The following is a 10,101-nucleotide window of genomic DNA, read 5'->3' as shown; positions in this document are numbered from 1 at the left end:
CCCCCCCCCCCCATTCAAAAGAATATAGTATTCTATCAATTCTTGATACAGCTTCCGTGCAACTACCCCTGGCCCAGGTGTACTCCCCTCCTTCCAATTGTGGATCGATCAATTCCATCTCCTCAATTACATCAGAAAACTCATTCATGTATACGGTCAAACTAAGGAATAGGCCCAAATTTGTGAGGTCACTTTACAATGTAGGATCAATGTCTATTGGTTTCAGCAGCTTCATTACATAAGAAACACCTGGATGCTTATCTGGATTCTGGAAGCCCTTCCTTTGTAACCTTTCGTGTGTAAGACAAGCTCTCCTAGCTACCAGCCATGTAAAACACTTAACCTTGGTTGGAACATTACATTTCCAGACCTGTTTTCAGCACCCCGATTTACCACCTGACTGCTTCCTCATCTCCTTCAGCCACATCCTATTTACAGTGAGTCTACCATCCTTGTCATGCTTCCATTTTATAGAGGCTGGTTCCCGAGTAGTACCTTTAAATTCTCCCAATTCAAGAAAACGCTTTGTCATTCTCTCCACTACCCAGTCATTCATGTGTCTTCTGAGGCAAAAGTTTCATCCCTGAGGAGACCATAAATTAACAATTGTTGCATCTAGATTGCTAGAGAAAGAAAGAAGATCTGGATAAGAATTCATTAAGGCCTCTGGACCAATCGAAACCTCTTCCCAAAAAAGAATCTTGATGACATTCCCCACTCTATATTGGATATTCCTCTCCAATAAGGGCCAAAGGCTTCTGGAGACCTCTATACTGCAACACCATAAGTGCTAGTAACTAAGTTGTACACCATTAAGAACTCTACCTATATTTTACTAAGGATTACCTCTTTCCATGAAGTAAAATGCTTATAAGCATGGCTTTCCCAAACATACAAAAAAAAATTGTTTCTCATCAGTTTCACAATTTCTATCTAAAAACATAAATTGAACATAAATTGCTTATACAAATCAACTTCAATACTTAAAAAGTATTTTTTGGCAGTTATCAACTACCGTTAGTTGGCTAACCCAAAGAAGGCTTGATTTTTATACCACAAAAACAGATACCATCAGCAAATTGACAATATGTACCCCATTATTTTACAAGAAGAAAGTAGCACGTGTTTGCGTCAGTAACAACAAGTCTTTAGGTTAAACACGAAGAACTACTGGTTTTACTTATTGTCATTAATTAGTCCAACTCAGATTGACAGTTGACAACCATCAACATCTGATTCTCCAAATTAAAAAAAAAATAATATAGAAGTCCAATAAAAGGAAAAAAACAGATGTTGCAGCCTGCAAAATATAACTATACTTTACCTGCTCGGGAGTTCCTTCAAAAAGTTTACCACAAGATAAGCTGAACAGTGTGTCTCCTGTAAAAACTGCCTTAGATCTCGGGAAGTAAAAACTGATATGCCCTGTCATGCATTTTTTTGTATTAGTAAAATTGAGGAGATTTTAAACCCGCACATAAGATCATCTAAAAGATAACAATTTAAAAAGGAAGTAATCCCCATTCCCCACTTGGTCCTAAATCTATAACAACATATTCCGTGTGGTCCACAAGTGGGGTCTGAAAAAGTTAAATTTAACTAAATCTATGATTTCTCATTATAAATCATGTGACAAGAACCAACAACTGTGGTCCATATAGAAGAGGCATACTTTAACTATACCTCAAAAGCATATGACACACCCTTTATGTTGGAACATACCAACATGTTTGACATCATTCTATTAATAATTTTAACTCTCTAAAGTTTCTGCAGTACCAGCATAATATTTGATAATTTTGAATAGATAACCATCAAATCTTAAACTGATTAGTTAGATAGATATGAGCTGAAGAAACTTTAGAAAGTTAAAATTTATATATATTTACCCGTCAAACAAATATCCTCCTTAATTTTGTACCCAACCAAATAGTGTGACAAATATCTCCTAGATATTGTACCCAACCAAATAGTGTAACATAAAACGAACACGCCCAATCAAATGGTGTTACATGAAATGGGATCTGATGAACAGTGTAAGTAAGCAATTCAAAAGGTTTTACAGCTCCATTTAGTGGAATACATTTCTGATAGACATAATTTTTTCCTTGATCTGTCATCTCTTTCCTTTATACCTCCATGAGTAAAATTAGACAGAAGACAATAATTATCGTGGTAAAAGTCTAAGCTCTCACTTGTTAGATGTTATTATACTACTGGATAAAAAATTTATCAACATGTATGCACTCGTCAACCAACTCCCAACTGGAGTTCAAACACCTATACTAAACGGATATTTCCTTCAGCACATGACCAGAAAGTAACTTGAAGAACCAGTAACTTCTTAAAACAAAGAATAGATCAAGAAAATTTACAGAGAGATAAATAGGCTGTGCTCCCAAAATGAACCCGATGTTTAACCATGACAAAAAGCAGAAAAACAAAGGAAGAAACCAAAACAATAAGAAGGGTGTCATTTGACAGGGAAATGGACATTTATTTCGTCAGATAGCTTAACAGTTAAAAGCAACGAAGACTATGAGACAGCTCAAGGCAATTTTCAAATGATATCAGGCATTAGAATACAACCTCGTGTATGACCAGGAGTCTCCATGACAAACACCTCATGGCCTGCAAACATCCATTGGTCTCCATCATTTAGGGCTATGTCAATACCAGGTATTCTATCACTGTCTACTCCAGAACCAATCACCTACAAAATCAAGTACGAAATGAAAGCCTCTTCTGACAAAATTTCAATTGACACAAACATGTTAATCCTTAATCTGTTAATCAAAGAGAAATGCTCATTATAGTTACCAATGATCTTTTAAGTGCAATATCAATTTGAAGTTATAGCCTAATCTCTATCCAATTCTACAACAAAATTGTGAGCTTGGAAGAATAGTTAATATGTTGAAAATGTATGGTGCTTTTAGCTGGGCCTGTACGGTCTTTTCTCAACAAAGTACTCTAAACTAATCAGCCCCAGTAACGCCTGGAAGAGATACTGACAGTTGCCACAACAGTTCTTAAAGCATTTCATTGAGATTTATGGCAACAGGAGCGAAGTGGTAAAGCAACTTTACATTCCTCCATTTTACAAGATAACTCTGTTGAACCAAAACCTGTATCCAGGTGAAGTTTTCCCCATCTATTCCCTCATTCCAGTCCCACCCACTCAAAAAATAAGAGGAAAAAAACATTTAAAACAGAAACGGGAAAATGAAACGGTTGGAGTAATTCGGAAAAACTGGACTTAGGGTGTGTTTGGTATGAGGAAAATGTTCCCCAATCGGTCAAAACATTTTCTCTGAGAAAAAAAAGTTTCTTAAAAATGAGGAAAATGACTTTCCTAATGAAAGTAGGGAAACAAGTTCCAGAAGTTACATTCCATGTTCATTGTCTCCTCCCCTCCACCCAATGCCCCCAACCCCACTCCCCACCCATCTCACCCTCATAATATTATGCTAGATTACATATATGCTCTTGGGACAATATTACTTTGCTTACTTACAAAACACTATGACAAGTAAGACAAGCACTTGTTTTCCATGAAAATATTTTCCATCATAACACAACTCACCCCTAGACTTAAATTATAGCTGCGTGTAACTAGAAGGTATTATCTTTTAAGAGAAGTATAAGACCACACTAATTATAAGACGGTACTTGTGACTACAATATAAACAGATAGATCCTTCTCAAAAAAAATAAATATAAACAGATAGATAATGTAATCCAACACAAGAGCAGCTATTGAATTCCATAGGAAATATATTTTATCTCTATACAACGTCACAACTTCAAATGAGAGTGGCAACAGGAAAACATCATCTTACCTTTGCCCCATACCTTGCTTTTAACTCCATGTTGCCACCAGTGTGATCATGGTGATGATGTGTGTTCAAAATGTAAGTCAAATTACGGTTGTTTCTACTCAGTGCATCTATAACAGGAACAGCTTCAGAAGGATCCACAACACCAACTGTTCCAGTATCCACGTCATGCAATAGATATGCATAATTATCCTGGAGACATGGTACCTGACAATTGACAACAGAAAGATCAGCAGAACTCATCAGGGTTTCTCATTGTAAAGGTGGAGATCCTTGTTACAACGTAGAGTCAAGAAGATGATTTCTTTTATGCTCTCGCATCCATAAAAAGAAAGCCATAGAAGAAAGAAGTGGAGGAGAAGCAGAAAGGGCAGAAATTATATTATTCATTCTCAGCTAGTAAATCTCTTCGGCTTCCTGAAAATAAGACCGAACAAGCTTTAACATCTTCTACCCAAAATGAAAGTAGCATAGTACCATTCTTTGAGCCGAGACTTATTTAATCATTTGATACTCTAGCAAGACTAAGGTAGGGGCATTTTGCCTTTTTTCTTGTTAGACAAAGGTAACATTGAAGAAACATTTTGCCTATTTATGGTAAAATTTAGGCAAAAAGGATGTTATCCAGTAAAAAAAAAGAGAATACAAAGCACTAAAAGAAAGGTATTCCCAGTCAAAAATTTCATCCATTGGAATGTGATGAGCGCTCCAAAAGTCTAAACTAAATAATGTTGAATCTGGAATAAGCTGTCCACATTAGAGTATGAGGGACAACTATCCAGCTCCTCCCCTATTCATTCTTCTAGTATTCCAATTGTTACAGTTGTGCAGCAGTTAATTCAGAATAGAGTGTGCGGGGGGGTTGAACATTAAGACCCAAGTTTTCCTATGCCATACAAGAGAGGATATGATAGAGATGCTCTACATGAAGCAAACATACTCCCTGTTTTGTCCCTAAGACCCAAAAGTCGACCAAATGCAGAGAGAATTCCAGGATGATTAGGACAGTGTGCATTAACTGTAAAGCTGACTATCATCAATCACTGTGACTTCAGGGTACACAGCCAGATTTTAGATACATACAGGAAGATTAATACCACATCAAAAAGCCACCCCAGTCATACCGAGCATCTTCATATAAAGTAATTATGTTTGCTCATTACCTTTTACCGCTAAGCACACTCTTCTTTCTAAATGTACCCAACATCGAAATCAAGCCAGTAATGAAATTATTACAGGCTATGCGTATACTATTAAAATAAAGACACAACTTGCGGTATACATAAGAACCTAAAAATGCACAATACTATAGACTCACCAGCTCAATTTGCAAAGATGAAGACGTACTGGTAATGCTACAGAGTTTAGAAACTCGAAGTGATCGACTAACACCACGTACAGTCTTGAACGGCATTGAAAGGAGCTGCATAAACCCATACAATAGATTCTTCCTAAGAGAAAGTTGCCTCATGCCAGGCCATACACAAACCCCCGTCCGAGACTAAAAAAATCAACAAATAGAATTAAATTAAAAAGTAATGCAAGCAAAAGACAAAGAATCTACCCACTAATTAAAGCATCACCTCAGACAAAGTATATTCCCTTTTAAAACCCTAATTATGAATAGCATTAACTGAGTACCACGAGAAATCAGATAAAAATTAATACACAACTTAAGAGGGAAAAAATCATTTTTAAAATCTTAAAACAGTCTCAACATCGAAATAATCTAAACAGCAGCCCTAAGTAACCAGTGAAAAACAGTTGAATACTTCACATCAATTTCACCAACCAGCAAGAACACACATATACGAATTCAGATTTAGATACATCAAAAAGCACAAAGGCGAAATGAATCAGTCAGATTCTCCAATTTACTTCAAATTTCCTCATAAACCGCAGAATAATTCAAAAAAAATCGAAAAAAAAAATCTCTAGTATAATTCAGACTATAAAGAAAGAATATGCATAGTAAAAAGGAGAAGAAAAACCTTAGAACAAGGGAAGGAAGCCATGGCGGAAGGTGCAATTTTAGAGAAAGTTCGCATAATTTAGCATTTGCAGTTTGTTTGTAAAAAAGAGGTGTGTAGAGGACGGCAATGGTGGGTTGGCACACGGTTTCACACGCAGATTGTTTTAGCCTTTTACTCTTTATTAATTAGTACAATCTCACTTCTATAACACACTACTTAATTAATTAATTATTAGGATTAGGAGTATCACATAAAAGCATAAAAGATATTTATTTTTAAAAAAAAAGAGATAGAATATGCTATGTTTCCTATACTTAGTGCAAGTCACATTTTTAGAATGACTATAAATAAAAAAGAATCAACTTTACTTTTCCAATTTTGTTTCTTTTTTAAAAAAAATATAAATATATTTAAAGTTATAAAAAAAAATTCATCATTATTAATTTTAATGTTAATGGATAAGACACATAAATATAGAGCATGAACTAGTAACATAGGCGGATCTACGTAGTAACGTGGGGTGCCATGGCACCTAGTAATTTTGGTCGGAACTCTATATTTATAGGTATGTATGTATCAGAATTGGTATAAGTATAGTAAGTGCCACCCTGTTAAACAAATGATCATGTAGCCTAACGGTATGTTGTCATAGTTAAGCTCCCATAAGGTTAGCGGTTTGAACCTTGGCTCATACATTTTTCTTACAAATATATACCTTTTTGTTATTTAGGTCAGCCGTTCGAACCTTGACTCACACATTTTTTCTTACAAATATATACTTTTTTATTATTTGAAAAAAGATATTAAAGTTGGCTAGATTCGAACCAATGAGATCATTAATATTAAAACAAACCAACATGCTAAATATGCTAATTTTCAAAAATAATAATAAAAATTTTTTACTTTGTTTGAGCAAACTTTTAAAATGAAATTGTTTTGAAATTTCTCTCTTTTCTTTTTCTTTTTCAAAACTGTTCTAAAATACATATTTTTGATGAGTATCAGTTTTTGTTTGACCAATTAATTTTAAAAAAACACTTATGAATTGTAATTAGTATTTGACCATTCTTTTTTTAAAAAAATATTTCCCAATTTCTATTGAAAAAAATATTATTTTTTATCAATCATATCCAATTGTATTTTTTATCAACCAAATAACAAAGTCTATCTATAGTTGAAAAGAAAAATAGAAAGCACTTTTTCAAGGAAAATCTATTTCTTCTAGATTTTGAAACACAGTTTTTTGCTGCTTGCCAAAAACACTTGTTCTCTTCTAAAAAATATGATCAAATACCTCTCTCTCTTTTTTTTAGGAAAAAAATAATAATAATCACTTTTGGGGCCAAACGGGCTATTAAAGTTTCCTATGTAAGCTTCAAAATCACGCAGTTATTTTAAAATGTGGCACTCAGCACCTTAAAAAATTCTAGTTCCGCTACTGATTAGTAATTAATAAAGTATTTGAGTTTCAATAAAAAAATATTTGATGATTAGAAAACAAAAATTAAAATTATCTGCTACTTATTGATGATATAATGTGTAATGTATTCATGGAATTATCTAATAATAAAAAACCTTATCTTAATATCATAATTATAAAAAGATATTATTTCTAGTGAAGAGATCGAGAAAGAGAAAAAAAATTAAATATATTAAGTGACCATTTCAAATCGCACCAAATTAAAAATAATGTCATTTTCAAAATCTTTTTAAAAAATCAAGTGAAAATATCTTAATATAAATTCTATATTTTAAAAATAAAAAGTCAAAAGAGCCTACATATTTTAGCACCAATAAAAAGATTAAGAAATTTTGAGTTTAAATTATAATAAAAAATAAATATTTTTTTATTTATTTATGTAAGTTTGATGAATAAAGCTTATTCTCGTTGAGTATATAAATATATAATATAAATAATATTTTATTTTAAATTTATTAATATCATTTTAAATTTAATCGAACTTTAATATAATTATCGTACAATTACCTCGAATATCGAGCAGAGGTACTCTTTAGAGTCATGTGAGAGTGGGACCCGCCATGAAGACGTGTCTCCATTAACCTAGGCAACGCAATGAAGGCACCATTAAAGATGAATGAATGAAGGAGAAGCACACAATTTTTTAGATCCACTTATTTTATGTACTTTTAAAATAAAATAAATTTAAGCTAGAAGAAATTTAAATTAAATAAAATATTTTTTGAAATTTATGATTCAAAACAAAAAATATTCTTAAGCTAGTTTTTTTTCTTCAAAACCTCATTAAATTAATATTAACTAATTAATAATTTTAATAAGATATTATTTTTTTGTGTTTCAACTTAGATCAATAAAAAAAATCACTCATTTTGATAAGATAATATATTTTTATAAGACTCTTAATAAATATAAGGTCTCTTTATTATTAAAAATTAATAGTTCTTTAAAAGTAAGACATTTTAGTGAAAAAATTATTTCATTGTGTTTAGTTTCTTACTAAAATTTAAATCTGGTTAAAGATCATCTTCAACTTTTCTTATTGCATCCAAAAGTTTTGATGTTGTCTTCGAACTGTACCATAAAATTGTGAAGATCTTAATGAGATAAGTGTTTCCTTACGTGTAACTGGTTTCAAATGTATTATTTCATCTTCAACTTTATCATGAACATTATATTTTTCAATAATATCTACAATTTCTTTTAAGGTCTGGACATCTGAACATATATCATTTTCACCGTCCAACAGGTTATTAACGTTCATTTTATTGCGGTAACCGAGATCATTAAATATGACCTCAAATTCATGAATAACATTTTCACAAGTGGCTTCATTTAAATTATCTAAGATTTCATTCCCAAACAGCTTTTGCGATGTCGAAACATTCTTTAAGTTAATAAAAATTAATTTATCGATTAAATATTCCTCTACAAAATAATAATATTTATAGTCTCACCTATATTAATTTAATGAGATTTTATTGTATTACATTCATTAAATAAAATTAAGCTACTTTTTCAATTATGAAAAAGATAATAATTTTTTTAGAATAGATTTAAAGAATAATATGTCATATAAATAAAAGTAGAAAGAATATATATTTGCTAAAATCATATATGGACTATATGTGGAAGGTTAGAGTTTAGAGGATTAGTTTGGAAGAGATATGAAAGAGATTAGTTATTGAAAAAACAAATTGAGAAAAATTCATAAAAGATTGTAGTATAGATGTATATTATAGGCCCGTTTGGCCAAAGATTTCTCAAAAATTATTTGGAAAAAAATTTGGCACATAATGTTTGTCCATATAATTTTTTATTATTTGGCAAATATTTTAAATTTTTAAGTACTAGTTTTTTTAGTATTTGGGTCAAATCTCATTACTTGGGATCTTTTGAAAAGTAAAATTTTACCTCAAAATTTTATCTTTTACAGAAACACCATCTATAAAAATAGTTGTTTGTCTTGTATTACATGATTTTTTTACGTGAACATCAAAGTAGTAATGAAATATTCAATAAATAATAAATGATAATATGGTTATTGATGAAAATGATGAAAAATTGACTCAAGGTAACAAAGTCATGTGTATTATCTACTTCACGATATATAGTATAATGCTTGTTGCACTCACTCTAAACTATCACATTACTCTGGTGTCATGGACATTATTTATTATTGTTGCAACGAACATTCAATTGACTTGTAATACAAACTTATAGTTAATTTTGATAGCTTTTAAAACTTATGGATATAAATTATATTTTTCTAAAAAGGTGAAATACATTTCCCAAATACTATGGCCAAAACACATGGTGAAATTTCACCAAATTTTTCACTCAGATAATATTTGTCAAGAATATTTAAAAATCTATGGTTAAACGCTAGCTATATTGTTCAGCTAAATTTTGTTATTGTGTAATATTGCTTAAAGAAATGGTGTAGAATTTTGATGCAATTGTATCATTAATAAAATTCATTTTATTCTCGTTAAATTAACTAATGTGAATAATTGATATAATAGTATGATCAATTATATAATTTTAGGGGATTTACATTATTGGTTTGTCATATAACTATAAATAAGACATCGGTAATGATTTATTCCAAGAAATTGACGAATTTTATTTACTTTGTGACCAGTGTTTTCAAAAACGTTTTTGGAACGAGTCTCAGGGCGTGGCGTACCAAAAATGCTCTGAACGTAAGTGAAAGAAGTATATCCATAAGGCGTAGCTCCTAAAATTTGAGGTGTAAGCCCCGAACATAAAAACGTAAGTCCTGGGAGTAAAAACGTACGCCCAAGCATTT

The 10,101-nt window shown here is 31.6% G+C and overlaps 1 protein-coding gene across 1 annotated transcript in view; it reads right to left on the bottom strand.

The window, feature by feature from the left end:
- Nucleotides 1-5,993, bottom strand: part of LOC107023351 (hydroxyacylglutathione hydrolase 2, mitochondrial) — a 12,029-nt gene extending 6,036 nt beyond the window's left edge. Inside the window, exons 1-5 of the mRNA XM_015224022.2 lie at nt 5,831-5,993; nt 5,158-5,340; nt 3,843-4,046; nt 2,590-2,713; nt 1,325-1,425 (exon numbers count right to left, since the gene is read on the bottom strand). Coding sequence (XP_015079508.1) covers nt 1,325-1,425; nt 2,590-2,713; nt 3,843-4,046; nt 5,158-5,340; nt 5,831-5,887 — 669 coding nt within the window. The 5' untranslated portion in view covers nt 5,888-5,993. The remainder of the gene's footprint in view (nt 1-1,324; nt 1,426-2,589; nt 2,714-3,842; nt 4,047-5,157; nt 5,341-5,830) is intronic.
- Nucleotides 5,994-10,101: the final 4,108 nt, after the last annotated feature.

This window comes from Solanum pennellii, chromosome 6, assembly GCF_001406875.1.
Source record: "Solanum pennellii chromosome 6, SPENNV200".
NCBI classification, from domain to species: Eukaryota; Viridiplantae; Streptophyta; class Magnoliopsida; order Solanales; family Solanaceae; genus Solanum; species Solanum pennellii.
The sequence above is the reverse complement of the archived record's forward strand: the minus strand, read 5'-3'. Positions and strand labels throughout refer to the sequence as shown.